The 15783-nt window shown below is 36.9% G+C and overlaps 1 protein-coding gene across 28 annotated transcripts in view; it reads left to right on the top strand.

Moving 5' to 3' along the window:
- Window positions 1-15783, top strand: part of EIF4G3 (eukaryotic translation initiation factor 4 gamma 3) — a 315445-nt gene that overhangs the window by 250751 nt on the left and 48911 nt on the right. For 27 of the 28 annotated variants that reach the window (XM_034645782.1, XM_034645798.1, XM_019808886.2 and 24 more), the window contains 4 exons: window positions 1648-1845; window positions 13057-13203; window positions 13644-13880; window positions 14900-15004. In XM_034645782.1, the coding sequence (XP_034501673.1) occupies window positions 1648-1845; window positions 13057-13203; window positions 13644-13880; window positions 14900-15004 (687 nt within the window). Of the gene's footprint in view, window positions 1-1647; window positions 1887-13056; window positions 13204-13643; window positions 13881-14899; window positions 15005-15783 lie in introns of those variants that run through there. The other variant, XM_019808887.2, reaches the window with a different exon arrangement.

Genomic DNA, 15783 nt, shown 5'->3' with positions numbered 1-15783 from the left:
CTTTTTTTCTTTTCCTTATGTATATCCAGTTGTTCCAGCATCATTTGTTGGAAGGATTATCCTTTCTCTCAGTGCCTGAGTGGCTCAGTCAGTTAAGCGTCTGCCTTCGGCTCAGGTCATGATCTCAGAGTCCTAGGATGGAGCCCTGTGTCAGACTCCCTGCTTCTCCCTCCTTCCCCTCCCTCCAGCTCGTAGTCTCTCTTTTTCACTCTGTTCTCTCTCCCAAATAAATAAAATCTTTAAAAAAAAGATTTTCCTTTTTCCATTCAGTTTTCTTTGCACCTTTATTGAAAATGAGTTCATCATATATGTGTGAATCTAGTTCTAGACTTACATTCTGTCTGATTTATGTGTCAGTCCCTGGCCAATACCACACTGTCTTTGTATAGTAAATATTGAAATCGGGTTGTATGAGTCCTCCAACTTTGTTATTTTTCAAAATTATTTAGGCTATTCTGGCTTTTTTTCCCCTTGTCTTTTCACATAAATTGTTAAATCAGCTTCTTGATTGCTGTCAAAAACTCCAAAACCCTACTAGGATTTTTATTATGATTATTTTAAATCTACAGATCAGTTTAAGGAATATTGACAACAATAATGAACCTTCTAATACATGGATGTGACATAGATCTCTTTTTTTAGGTCCTCCTTGATTTCTTTCATCAGTGATTTATAGTTTTTATCATATAGCTCCTATGGCTATTTTGTTAGATTCTTAACTAAGTATTTCATGGTCTTGGTGCTACTGTAAACAGTACTTTTAAAATATATAATTTCTAGTTGTTCGTTGCTAATTTATGGAAATAAAATTGCTATTTGTATGTTGACTTACATTCTGCAATGTTGCTAGACTCATTTATTTGTTCTAGTATCTCTTTTTGTAGATTCCTTATAATTTTCTACATAATCATATCATTTATGAATAGAAAGTTTTATTTCTTCCTTTACAATCTGTACAGGTTATAGTCCTTTTTCTTTGCTTTTTTGCACTGACTAGATCCTCCAGTATGACTTTGAATAGGATGGTGGGAATAGACATTCCTGCCTTATTCCTATTCTTAGAGGGAAAGGAGTCATTTTTTTACCAATAAGTAGAGTTATAGATGCTTTTTTTTCTAGTTGAGGAAGTTCTCTTCTATTTTTAATTTGATGAGAGTTTAAAAGACTCCTGCCTAGTATTCTGTACCGTAATTTATATTGTATTATAATTTAGACAGATTTTCTATTTTAGGACATTTAAGTTATTTGCTATAAAGGGGTACTGATGGAAATCATTGTGGCTGAACTCTTCTGTACCTGTCCTTAAATATGAATAAATTTCTAAAAGTATAATAGTTGTTTCAGAATATACATCATAGTTTTAAAGTTTTTAAAAACACATTGCTAAATTGCCCTGAGAAATGTATCAGATGATACTCCTACCAGTAAATATACCTAATTCCTAGAATTCTCATCACTTATGGAAAAGAAATGGTATAATTGTTTGATGTTTGTTAAAATAGATGGATTTAATTATTTCTGTGATGAGTTTACAATCCTTGTTAATTTGGGAAGTTGAACTTATAAATTATAAACAAAATATTAATCCTTACAGAAAGAATCATCCTGTCACAGTTACTATAACACTCTTTTTTGTGGCCCTTCTAGGAACTTTTTAGAAAAGTTCGAAGTATCTTAAATAAACTGACACCACAGATGTTCAACCAACTGATGAAGCAAGTATCAGGACTTACTGTTGACACAGAGGAGCGGCTGAAGGGAGTCATTGACCTGGTCTTTGAGAAGGCTATCGATGAGCCCAGTTTCTCTGTGGCTTATGCAAACATGTGTCGATGTCTAGTAACGGTAAGAAGAGAGGAAGGAGTAAAACCAGAAATCTCCAAGAGGTATATTCTCCCCTCACTACACATTCTTCCCAGAAGTGTTATTGGGGCAACATAAAGGGGAGAATATATTTTTAGCACTTTTTAACATAAGGCTCTCAATGTATAAAAGAATCTTGCTTTATTAAAATGTATCTTTACTTCTGGAGAGGATATGGAAATAGACTGAAATAGGCCTGATATGGCCCTACCCATTGTGAGCAATACTGAATAAGTTTTAAATTAGTAATGTGAAATTATTGGCATGAGCAACCTACCTCTCCTGTTGTGTCCTCTTACGGAAATAAAGTGAATGCTTATATTCACATTTAATTCAAAACTGAAAACATATTGGTTCTAATTTGAGCCTCAGTGAAAATGATAGGATAGTTATGGTCATAAAAAGTTCAGAAGTAATCATTTCATCTTTTAGAAACTATTAGATTTCTTTCTCTTTACATTGTCCACAGCCATTTAATCTCTACAGCCTGTCAAATCTAGGGCAAGACAGAATGGGAGACCAAAGAACTTCTGGTTAGTGTTCATTGTCCTCTATTCTGCAGTCAGAATACTACCATGTACCATCTGTGTTTTCTCTGCCTGTTACTGTTACCCAGGTACTTGTGTCAGAAACATGTGTCCTTTAACATTTGGGTTTTTTCTTAATTATCACAATTCATTGTCATTTGCCTTGTTATGAAAATGCAGAATTCTGCCATTCTCCCAATATTTTTGAGTTCCTGATAGGTAAGTCTGTTGTGACCTGGAAAAGTTACTTCTTCTGTCTTTAAGGAATTTAAAATTCATATTGGAAAAAAAACAACAACTAGCATTTAACAAGAAAATAATCACTTAGAGCATATTCTGTGACATTGCAATATGTTGATGCTAGAATGTGTGTTCTAGACATAAAAACCAAGTAGAACAAAAAAGAAATGTCTGTGTTATTGGTAGAGTGACAAACTGCTTCTGTGAAGCAGGTGGAGTTCAGGTTGGGCCTGAGAGGATCGGGGTGGGGGGAACAAGTATACAGCAGGGAGAGCTCTTGTCTGAGGCAGCGCATGCAGCACAATAGTCACAGACACGGGCTTGGTGTCTAACAGTTCTGGCTTTAAATTTTAACTTTAAATTTAAATTGAAGTTCCTACTCTGCAAGCTGCTGACTTAAAATAATAAGCTTTATAATAAACTGTAATGAACTGTTATAAACTTTATAACTTTATAAAATTACATTACCTGTTTAACCTCATTTTTTAATCCATAAAATAAGATTAAGTCACACAATTTGAGGCCATTACAATAACATGAATTTAACAATAAAATAATTTAGTGAGATTGTGCATGTAAAGTTCTTAGCTCGGTATTTGACCTGTATAATTCCTAAGTAATTCAAAATTATATTGGTGGTGGAAAAGATTGCAAAGGTCTTGAAATGCTGGCTGAGTGAGGATGTTTGTAATAACAAAAACTATTTAGCACCTACTGGGTTGCATTTTGGCTAGATGCTTTACATGTATTATTGTTAATAGCTATCATAACCCTCGAAGGTCAATATTATTAGCCCCACTTTACTGAACAAGAAACTGAGGCTTAAAAAAGGATAAGTAGCTTGCTTAAGGCCACATAACTAGTAAGTGACAGTGCTAGAATCCAAGTCTAGGATTATTCAGTCATTTGTCATATTGTCCTCTAACGTACCATATCATAGGTATCTGAAGGCAAACTAATTCTCCATCTCATGCCTCTCATTTTCCTTGTGGCAGCCATGACATCTTGTAGTCACTCATTAGAACTAGGACTAGATCCCAGATCTCCTGGCTTATACTTTAGTGCTCTTTACTAATTTTAGATTTAATCCTATAGGGAGTGAAGGATTGTTAATTTTTTTCTTAAAGATTTTGTTTATTTGAGAGAGAGAGTGGGGGAGGGGCAGAGGGGGGAGAGAGAGAGAATTTCAAGCGGACTCCCCACCAGGAGGGGAGCCACATGTGGGGCTCCATCCCACAACCCTGAGAAAACAACCTGAGCCAAAATCAGGAGTTGAACACTTAATTGACTGAACCACACAGGCGCCCCTGTTAATGTTTTTTAATAGAAAAATATTCTTGATGAAAATGGCCTTTGGAAAGGCCTGGCAATAATAGAAGTTAGATTAAAATAGAAAGAAATTATAGATAAACCAAGCACTTATGTGAATTTTGTTATGATTCACCCCTTTTTAAATAAGATTGATTAAACTTTACTGGATTATTTTAACTTCCAGAATAACCTTTTGGAATAAGTCCAGCAGTATAGGGGTATTCATAGAGAAAGTTCTTACAGCTGCATCCAGTTAAACTTCCCGTTGTGAATGATCTGTATGTGTATTTCCACAATTTTATTATATTCATAAAATTATATAAAAACATATGCATATGTATAAAGAGAATACTTTTGGTTTTGTAGAAGTTACGTTGTATCGTATATGTATTTTTTTGCTCTTTACTTTGTTTTCATTTAATATGTTTTGGGCATACTCCTACATCACTACAGATAGATTTTACTCCTACTTTTTTAGTAGTTGCATAATATCTAAAGATTATACACACACACACACACACACACACACACACACACACATATACCATAATTTCCCTAGCCTTTTCTCTCTCTGTCTGTCTCTCCTTCCTCTTTTTCTTCCATGTTGTTTCTAGTTTTTTGGTTTTGGGGGGTTTTCTTGCAACCACAAGCAGCACTCCAATAAACACCAACGTATATTTACCCTTACATGTTCAAGCTCTTACTTTTTTAGTATAAATTTCCCCAGGGTTATATACCAAATGATACAAGTTTTTAAACTTTTTTTTATTGAAATAACAGACATACTTGCTATTTGGGAAAAGAAAAATTCCTCATTTGTTGCTTTAATCAGATTTAATGATACAGTTTCTTCGTGGCTGATTTTAAGCCAGTGACAGTTTGACAGTTAATTCACAAAATTTTGACTGAACAGTTGGCTCCCATGAACCAGGATGACCTAGCTGTAGCACACCATTACAACATGCGTATAGAACACATCATTAGTGTACAGCTCAGTGTGTATCAGTGAAGTGAGCATACCTACCACCCTGGTCAATAAATAGGACTGTACCCTTCCCTGTTCCTTAAAGGTAACCATGACTTCTAGTACTTTTGAGGTGCTGAAGGCCTGAAATGAAAGGAGGCAATGGGAATAGAGTCATCATTGGTTCCTACTGTGTAGGAGTAAACCAATATAAAAATCAAACAGTAATGGGAATAATGAAAATCTAAATAAGAAAAGCTAATCTTTTAGGAGAAAATTGAGACTATCTTCCTGAACTTTGGTGGAAATTTCCTTTAGCAAGATTAAGATTGAAAATGAGTAACAAAAATAATATCAGATTTAACTATTAAAATTTGCAATCCTTGGTGTGCAGCAAGTGATACCATAAATAAAATAAAAAGATAAAGCCACAATGTGGCAGAATCTATTTGGAATACATAATAATTGATAAAATATTAAAATGCAGAATTAAGGAGAAAAAATCAAATCAATAAATAAAATAACCCAATTAAATGGGCAATTTATAGAATGAAAATCCATTAGCTGATGAATTTAACAAAAGATTTTCAGTGTTATTCATGATTAGGGAAATAACAAATAAACCACAATTCTGTAGAAGTCATGCTTGTTAGAGTAGGGAAAAAAATGAAATCATTTTAAAGTGTTCAGAGATGAATACAGTCACTTTGGCGAGTAATTAGACAATAATGTTGAAGATGTTTGTATACTATTCCTCAGGAATTTCACTTCTTGGTATATACCCCACAGAAGTAACCATATGTACACAAGAAATCATTTTTAAGAATGTTCATTTTTTGTATTGGTTTTAATAGTGCATAATAGGAAACAAATGAAAGAAGCCTAAACACAATAAGTATACCACAATTAATTTGGCCAGTGGATTTGAATAGTAATATATATACTAGTGAATCCTGTATTTTAGGTTGGGATCCCAAAGGACTGCATGTTTGAAACAGGGGTGAATCAGAAATTGACCTGCTCTCACAGGGACTGTGTATAACTCAGCATCAAATAATCTCAATCCTTGAATTTGGATGGTAGTGATTTCTGAGTATGTTAGTGCCTGCTAAGTACCTGGGAGAAGCAAGCACAAATTCATTTTTAAAACTATTGTTTAAAAAAAAAATGAAAACTGTCATATTAGTCTTCAAATTAATTCTGTCAACAATTTTTCAAATAAAATGTCCAGCACATAGTTAGAAATAATAAGTCACAGAAGGGAAAAAGATCACCATGAATGAGAACCAGCAATAAACAAATTTCCCACAGGGACTCCAGATACTGGCTTTTATCAGGCACAAAATCAAATAACTATACTATGTCCAAGGTAATAACGATAGGTTGAAATTTTTAACACAGAGAGAAAGTATCAAAAGAACTAAATGGAAATCCCAGAACTGAATATATAATAAAATTTAGAACTTAATGGATTGGTTTAATAGCCGATTAGATACAGCTGAAATAAAGAATTGTGATGTAGAAGACGGGTGTATAGAATCTATAATAAAGCACAGAGAGACCAAAAAATGAAAAATACGAAAGGGAGGGTAAATGATGAGGAAGATTCCATAAGATCCAACTTTGCATTAATTGGAATCCCAAGAGGAGAGAGGAGAAAGTGGGAAGAAAGCAATACTTGAAGAGAGTGGCTGAGAAATTTTTCGTAAGTACCGAGATGTTAAAGCCACAGATTGAAACTGTTTCCTATAATCCCAAAATGAATTTTTAAAAAAAAGTGAAAATGAAGGAAAATGTTTAGACTGGTGATAGTAAAGCAACTTACAGTAAAATATAGAAAGTAACCAGGGTGGGGAGGAGATATTAAAAAGAACAATAATTTGTCGGTAGTTTTCTTAGGACACAAATGTCACTGTGTACAAAAGAAAAGATTGGTAAATTGGACTACATTAAAATTAGCATATTTTTCCTCAAAAGATGTCATTAAGGGAGTAAAAATGCAGAACATATATTAGGTAGGAAAAGATAATCGCAAAACAAAAATCCTGTGAAGGGTCTATATCAGATTTTTTTGCTAAGCTAAAAGAAATCAATGAGAATAGCTCAGTGTTCTAAATAGACAATACGAGGCGCCTGGGTGGCTCAGTCGTTAAGCGTCTGCCTTCGGCTCGGCGTGATCCCAGGGTCCTGGGATCGATCCCCGCGTTGGGCTCCCTGCTCCACGGGGAGCCTGCTTCTTCTTCTCCCACTCCCCCTGCTTGTGTTCCCTCTCTCGCTGGCTGTCTCTGTCTCTTTGTTGAATGAATAAATAAAATCTTTAAAAAAATTAAAAATAAATACAGTAAACTTACACCTTACAATTCACCAAAAAGGTCACCCAAATGACCAACAAACATGATGAAATTAACCAACTAGATATAAAACTACACATTAACTCCAGATTGCTAAGCTTACCAGGGTTTGGCAAATACGTGAAGCAAGAAGAACTGAAGCACTACTAATGGGAATATAAAGTGGTGACGGCCACATTGGACACAAGCTCAGCTGTAAAAGCTGAAGTTGGGGGAGCCTGGTGGCTCAGTCAGATAAGCATCTGAGTCTTGATCTCAGCTGAGGTCTCCATCTCAGGGTCATGAGTTTGGGCCCTGCACTGGGCTCCACACTGGGCATGGAGCCTACTTTAAAAAAAAAAAAATGCTGAAATTATTTTTCTGCTCTAACAGGCATTTCCATTCTTAAGTATGTACCCAACTGATAAACCTACATTTCTTATATACTAGGCAACGTATGCAAAAATGTTAGTAGCATTTTTTATAACAGATGAATAAATAAAAAATATTTTAAAAAACAAAACCAACCCCCCATAACAGACTTTGGGCATAAAATAAATTCAGGTTGTTATTCTTTTCATGCATTTATCCACTTAAAATGTATATCTGAGAGTCTGTGATGTGCCAGGAACCATTCTAGGCACTGGGAATTTAGCAGCGAAAAATCAAAAACAAAAAAACAAAAAGTTCCTGCCCTTAGGAGTTTACATGCTTATGGGGTTCTTGAGATGTGGATTTTGATTTGAATTATGATTAAACAAAAGCACAGCAATCTAATATTACCAACAACTGAAAATTTTATTTAGCTACAGATTTAGATAGAGGACAACATTCTCTCTTGTCCAGTCTTCTCTATTAGCCATTCAATTCAGTTGTCCTCCTCCTAAGAGAAGTATTGAATTCTAGTTAAATGTTTTGCAGTTTATAAAGGGAAGCTTTGTTTTTATTTTTTATCTCTGCTGTGGTAGGCATGCATGCCTCATCTATAAAGGTAGGCACTAAAGGCAGATTTTTGAGCATTCTGCGTCCTGTTATACCATTTTCAGAAGTTTAAGTGTTGCCACTCTTCAAATGCTTTAAATACAAACCATGCGAAGAATGGGAGGATTGAGTATAGGAAGAGACTAAGAGAATGAAGGAGACACACATCTTATCAGAAATAAAGCCCAGAAGTACAGACCGGGAAAGTCAACTTTGGGCAACAGCAAGTGGCTGGAGTCAACTGGAGGAGGAGGGATGTTCAACTCACCTGATGAAAAATGAAAGTACTTTGAAGAAACGTTGAGGAGAAGTGACTTAACCTTTCATAACTCTCTTTTGAATCTCGTGGGCATCTCTCAGAACTACATACCCCTTCAGATGTATTGAACCACAGATACAGTTTAATAGATGTGTTCGTAGTACATTTAGAGTATGTATGTTTGTTCAGCTTTAACAGGTGATTTCGCTAAGGTCAGGACATAACTACTGTTGGAAGATAGCATGTCACCAGGGACTCATGAGTGACAGTTGGACAATTGATTTATTACTGTTCACTTCACATGTTAGAGTTAGCATGAAGGTGCCACTACATTACACTAGTTATTCCAAATATTTTACCTCGTACTGGAACATGCTTCAGGAGCAAAATGGCTCCTGGGCCATGGGTTCCCACTAACATTGTTTATGTTCTGAGAGCTTTGAAAATCTGGAGCACACTAAGCAAGGCCAGGGCTGGTCCTTTTATATTCTAGTCTCTTGCTTGACTACCATAATTAACACACAGCTGGCAGCCCTTGCTGATTCTCTGAGAGTTTGGTCCTTTTAAGGATAAGAAGGATTTACCTTCAACACTAACAAATACACCAGCAATACAGGCCCTGTTGCTTAAAGAAAATGACTACCTGATGCTGACAAACATTCATATCTAAGATTGCTGGGTGACTGGTATGTGGACAGGTCTCATCCCAACATGAGATGATGAACCGTTAGTTTACAGTGTGATATGTTACACTGTTAGTTTATAGCTGTGTAAAAATGAAAAGCCAGGTTCTCTCCAGTATATCTAACTTACTGAACAGCCTTTCTGATATAGTCCCCCTGACTCCCTTACACCCTGAGAAACCATCCCAGACAACCCATTTAAAACATGTCTTAGTTTTGATTGTGGACTACTGCTTAATGAAAATTACAGTTCTCACTGTTGCACATCATCTTTATTTTTTTTTTGCTATTATCCATGATCACACTTGCAAACATCTACCTTTTCATTTTTATAGGCTATATGTTTGTATCCCCCAGCCCCAGTTCATATGTTGGAGCCCTAACCCTCAGTCTTCCAGTATCTGTAAGTGGGGCCTTTGGAAGGTAATTAGGTTTAGATGAGGTCATAAGAGTAGAGCCTCCATGGTAAGATTAGTGCCTTTATAAGAAGAGAAGGGACAATAGAGCTAACTTGGTCCACTTGAGGATACGGCAGAAAGCCATAAATCAGGAAAAGGGTGCCCACCAGGAACTGAATCTGCTGACACCTTAGTCTTGGACTGAGAGACTGTGAGAAATAAATGTTGTTTAAGCCACCATTCTATGGTAGTTATTATAGCAGCCCTAGCAGACCAAGACATCCACTCATCATGTCTGTTCTAACTATAAACAGTTTCGTTGGGTCTCCTGACTAGTCAGTGTCCAGCAGACAACACAGGCTGACTTAATGATGTCATAACCATGTTGAATTTATCATCTCAAGAAAAAAAAAGTTTCCATGCATCACCATTCTCAGAGAATATGTCCTCACTGGCCTATTTCCATATTTCCACCACCCTGTTAATCATCCCTGAGGACATTAAAATCATGTTCCAAAAGAAGTCCTTAAGAGGTTGTGTACCTAGGCATTCATTCATTTGAAGATACATGTACTTGCAGATCTGTGGCCATTCCGCTGATTATTTAGTTTTAATATTTCCATTTGATTATATCTAAAAAGCCTCTCTACAATCATGTTTTTTATGACTTGTACATGTGAAATCTCCTATGATCATCATTTTGGGATAGCAGATACTCATATTTCTTGCCATTTGTGCTAATTGCTTGGTGAGCTGACTTTGACACCATGTTATTACAGTTTAGATTACTCTTAATTTTTAATCATAAACATGTCAAATGCAGCTCTAAGTATATAAATATAGCTGTATTAGTTTATTAGACTCTTGTTGATGTGCCAGCCACCATCATTTGCATTACTTAAACTAATCTCATGTAATCCTTCCAACAGTCCTAAAAGATAGATGTTATCATCCCCATTTTAGAAAGAAATAGAGGTTTGGTGGCAGAGCCGGGAGTTCATGTTTCAACAACTATTTTATAATGTCCCTCAGTCTACAGTCATTGGAATGTCTCCTTTTGCAGATGAAGGGACTGAAGCTCAGTGTTCAGTGTTTCAAATATCCCGTCCTCCTCCTCTGTGACTTACAAAGTGCTTCCACTAACCCTATGTCATTGGATGCTCAAAGCTGTACTCTAGGTTAGACTTGGGTATTGTGTCTCCCTTGTTTTGGAGGATGAAACTGAAACTTGGGTTGAAAGAATTGCTTTTGTTTAAAAGTAAGTAAGCTTATCTTCCATTCCTTAACCCAACACTTTGAACATAGCCTTCCCTACATAAAAGGTCTAAAAGGCATAGCTTTTTACATCCTTTGTGTAGGAAAAGCTCTCCCTTTGCCTTGTGTCGTTTCTACTTGTTTCCTGTAAAGCAAACTGTCGTTAGTTGTATTTATTTAATCTTTTTGATTAATCTTTATTCTGGTCCCTCTCATCATGAGAGCATGGCGTGGATTTTCATACTGTTGTCCACATTCTGTCCATTTTCTGTACATTACAATCCGTAATTCAAGAAACATCTCTTTAGGGCTGATAGATTGTGGTGCAGCCAATTTTTGTCTTACCAGTTATGTCCATAGTATTAATGTAGATGATGCTGGTAAATATGCCAAGAAGCTGGATAGAACTTTTTGGCTGGTTTACTGTGTTTCTATAAAGCAGCAAATTGGAATCAACTGCTGGGTTTTTTTTTTATTTTTAAAAGTTTTAGTTTGTTCTGGAACCTAATATGTTGTTGGTCTGTTATATACCACCTTGCTCATGGATATGCTTTCTGGTTTTCTTTTGTAGTATGTTGTTGTATGTTCTGGGTCCTAAATAGAGTCCATTTTTGGCTTTTCTTTTGGAAAGCCTTTGCTTTCATGTAGCATTTCTTTTCTTGAAGGCTGATTAAATGCCTGCCTTCCTGTGCAATCGTGGAGTAGGCCTGACTGTGAAATTATCTATAGTCACTTGAATTTGTTTGGCTTGAATTTGGAGATAAGGACATGTTAGCTTTTCTATGCTTGTTGAAAAAATATTGGATGATCTTACCCTCTTCCTGAGTTAATATTTCCAGCTGAAAACAACATGTAATGAAACATTTGCTCTCTTGATTGATTAGAACTGGACTTGTTGGGGCACTTGGCTGGCTCAGTCGGTGGAGTGAGCAACTCTTGGTCTCAGGGTTGTGAGTTTGAGCCCCATGTTGGGTGTAAAATCACCTAAAAATAAAATCTTAAAAAAAAAAACCTGGACTGTTAAATGGTCTTTCCTGTATTGTAGGCCGTCTGTTGGAGAGTGTGTCCGCCAGTTCTAGCACAAATCCAGTATAGCGTCGTAGTCCTCAGTTCTCAAGAAGTTTCTCTAGCCATTCAACCGTAATCAGCAGCTGTCCAAGTTCATTCTGGTTGATAATATTAACTCTTTTGTGAGTGTAAATACAATGCATTCTGGTTTTTTACCAAGTTCTGCCATTAAACTTAGGGCAAAGACCATGCATTTCAGAACTTTGGGAGCCACTTTGTGAGCCACTTTGTGATTCCAGAAAATCAGTTCTGCTGTGTTACTCAGTAACTGTTCAAAATGGTGCTTAGGGGGATTGCATCTGTAAAATGGTGAATTTTAGTCAATCAGTGCACCAGTCCACTTTTGTACAACAACGTCTCTGTGTTTGGTTACACATAACCTTGAAGATAGGAGCTATTACTGTTATTAGAAAGCAGTTCTGAGACTCGAACGGAAACCTTGTAAGCATCTTGTCTCCACATGGTCTATCACCTCCAGTCTGGGTCTTCATGTGTTTCAGAAGAATGTTTCTAAGGTGGCCATTTTTTAGAGTGAACTTTTGGAAAACTAATATTTTGTTTGGGCACATAAGAAATAATTAGTAAAAAAAAAATATATAAAATAAAATAAAAAAAAAAAGAAATAATTAGTAAACATAGTGCATTGATAGTCAAGGTTAGTACCAGCATCACAGTGTTAATGACATTCCCTTGCGGACAAGATATCTCAAAAATCCTCAAATTTGTCCTCCCCACCTTCTGCTTTTTTCTAGAATAAGGATCTCACCCACAACAGTTTTCCTATGGCCATGCTTTAGGTCATTTGTATCTGTTCCTTTAAACCAAAGTACCTACAATAAAACAAAGGTAAAACCCTGTAGAGTTACAAAGGTCTAGATAAGGGCAGAATTGTAGTTGTTATAATAAGACATGGATTTCAAAGTCAGCTAGAGGCACAACCAACCATAAAGATAGAGTACATTTATATGAGAGGAATGTATATCTTTTCTGTATAAAATTGCAGACCTCTTACCACTAAAACATGAACTGCCTAAAGCTAAATTGTGTACCTCTTGTAGAAGTTTACCTGTAGTTCATTCAGCATTACCTGTAGTTCAGTAAAGAAAATAAGTATTTTGAGAGAATCATGAATGTTGTAAGTAATCTTGATGCTTTTGCATTTTCCTGTATGGATGCAGCTGAAAGTGCCCATGGCAGACAAACCTGGTAACACAGTGAATTTCCGGAAGCTGCTACTGAACCGCTGCCAGAAGGAGTTTGAAAAAGATAAAGCAGATGATGATGTCTTTGAGAAGAAGCAGAAAGAACTCGAGGCTGCCAGTGCTGTGAGTATTTGCACAGAAAGGCAGTGTGCTCGTGCTCTCTGAGTGTTACTGAATAGAATTTTCATGAAGCTGGTTACATCTCCCTGCTACTTCAGTAGATGACTGTGGCCCTTTTTTCGTGTGGAGACATTATGTTGAAGTTTAGAGGACTGCTTTATTCCTTTTAGTGCCACCTGTTAGAGCAACTCAACCTTCTAAGACAGGAATTCAGAACCCATATTTCAGAGAGGTCACTGTATTCCAGAAATCTCTTGAAATGGATGCAGAGTTTTGGGTGTAGTTCAGTTTTCTGAAGAGCAGGTCTGTAGTTGCTGTCAGATTCTCAGAGTGTCCCTGACTCCCACAAGGGATAAGACCATGAGTCAGAGCGTATGTCTTAGCATCTTGTGTGCAGTATGGTTGTCTTCATCAAGCTCCTATTACTCTTCCTTATACAACAGCCAGAGGAGAGGACAAGGCTTCACGATGAACTAGAAGAAGCTAAGGACAAAGCCCGGCGGAGATCCATTGGTAACATCAAGTTTATTGGGGAACTCTTCAAACTCAAGATGCTGACGGAAGCCATCATGCACGACTGTGTGGTGAAGCTGCTGAAGAACCATGATGAGGAGTCCCTGGAATGCCTGTGCCGTCTGCTCACCACCATCGGCAGAGACCTGGACTTCGAGAAGGCAAAGGTGAGCACTCTAGTCTCAGAAGCACCCAGTGTGGCCTCTGTCAGTCGCGAAAGAGCTAGAACCATCAACAGGAGTGTTCCATCTCACCCCGGCAATCTAGGCTGCTTCTTTGTCTTCTTTTGCCCTTCTCATTGTCAGTATTTGGCCAATGAGCTCCTTACTACCTTTCCATCATGGCAAGAAGTGAAGTGAACCCAAATTATATAAAGGCCAACTTGTGAATTGTTCAGATTATTTGTCCCTTTTCCTTTTTCTGCATGACCATTTCACAGGTCATTTTTATGTATAGCAAATTGTTAGCAGAAATAAGAGGAGAATAGCTACTGTGGGTCAGAACTGAGGGTGTCATGGAAGTAAAGACCTCGTAGTTTTCTTAAGTTTATGCTCGAATTAACCTCAGGGCTATCTAACCATAATATAAGAAATCATTAACAATATTGTGACTCAAACACAGCATGGTGCTCTTCAAATAAGGGGTAGGAAAATTAGAAGTGCTTTGAAGAAATAATATCAGAAATGTTCCATAACATCTGAATCAGCTGAGATTATGTTTGTGACAAAAAATCCCAAATATCAGTGGTTTATGCAAGATTGAGGTTTATTTCTCACTCATGTAAATAAAGTTCAGAGGTGAGAAGTCTGAGGCTGGTCTGCTGGCTCAGAGGTGATAAACAGTCCATTTCCTCCAGCTTAACATTCTGTCATCCCCAAGGTGTGGCCCTTGTCCTTACATTCTCAGCAGAGAAGGTTGGAAAGGGGCAAAGGACACAGCCACCTCTCTCTTAAGGAAGGTTCCAGGGGCTGCAGCATGACACTTCCATTTGTATTCTCTTTGCCTGTCACATGACTACAGCCCTTGGAATACATGACCTTTATTTGGGGCATCATATTGCTCAATTAATTCTACCTCATTGTCTTTTGGCTATAAGTTGTATTCCTAGGCCATTTAAAAATTTTGTATGGTAAAATTACACTTGAATTCCTCAGCCAGGTATACTGAATGATTTTGTCCCTTGCAGCCACGAATGGACCAGTATTTTAATCAGATGGAGAAAATTGTGAAAGAAAGAAAAACCTCATCTAGGATTCGATTCATGCTTCAGGATGTGATAGACCTAAGGCTGGTAAGTAGAAAATGTAAGGCAACTACTCCAGTCTTTTTTAAGAAATTGGACTGGGGAGGATGTCCTAGTATGTACATGTGTAAAAACAATGCTGCAGGAAGGACTTCAGAACTGAATTGACATGCTTCTACGACAAGAGTTGTGTGAAAGGATACAAAGCATATATATGTGCCTCTTACATTTTTCTCTCTACACTAATTAGCCACATTGCATTTTTTAAATTAGTCATTCTGAATTCAAACTGTGGTCAATTAAATTTAGTTTTCGGGTGCTAAATAATCAGGAGTCCTCGTCTTTAAAATGATTATATTTAACTTCCCTGAGCCTTACATATTTATTATCTAAAATGGGGGTGTTGCCTACCTTGCACATGTGTTATAAATCTTCAGTGAGGTGATTTTGTAAAGTGCCCAGCTCATAAGAGATGTTGGTGTTTCTTCTCTGTTGTTTTTCCTGTATATCCTCCTGTTCTGCTGCGGCTGCTTCTCATTTCTCATAATAGGTGCAGTGTTTACCACTCCTATCTCTTTTCTCTCTTCTTATTGACTGCAGCTGCCCCTAGAGAAAGAGAATGCAGGTCCTAACTTTTCCCTGCCCTATACCCAGACCACTTAGCACTGGTGATGGTTCTTTATCTTGTTAACGGTTAAATGTGACCTCACGATTCTTCTTCTTACCAGAGCCACTACCAGGTGATCAGAATTTGTGTGCTGATTTGAACCTATTTGCCATCATTGCCTCTAGCAAACGTAAATAAATGTAAAAAAACTTCTTCACCT

This window comes from Ailuropoda melanoleuca, chromosome 2 (genome assembly GCF_002007445.2).
Source record: "Ailuropoda melanoleuca isolate Jingjing chromosome 2, ASM200744v2, whole genome shotgun sequence".
Taxonomy (NCBI): Eukaryota; Metazoa; Chordata; class Mammalia; order Carnivora; family Ursidae; genus Ailuropoda; species Ailuropoda melanoleuca.
Note: the sequence above shows the minus strand (reverse complement) of the source record. Positions and strands in the feature narration are given on the sequence as shown.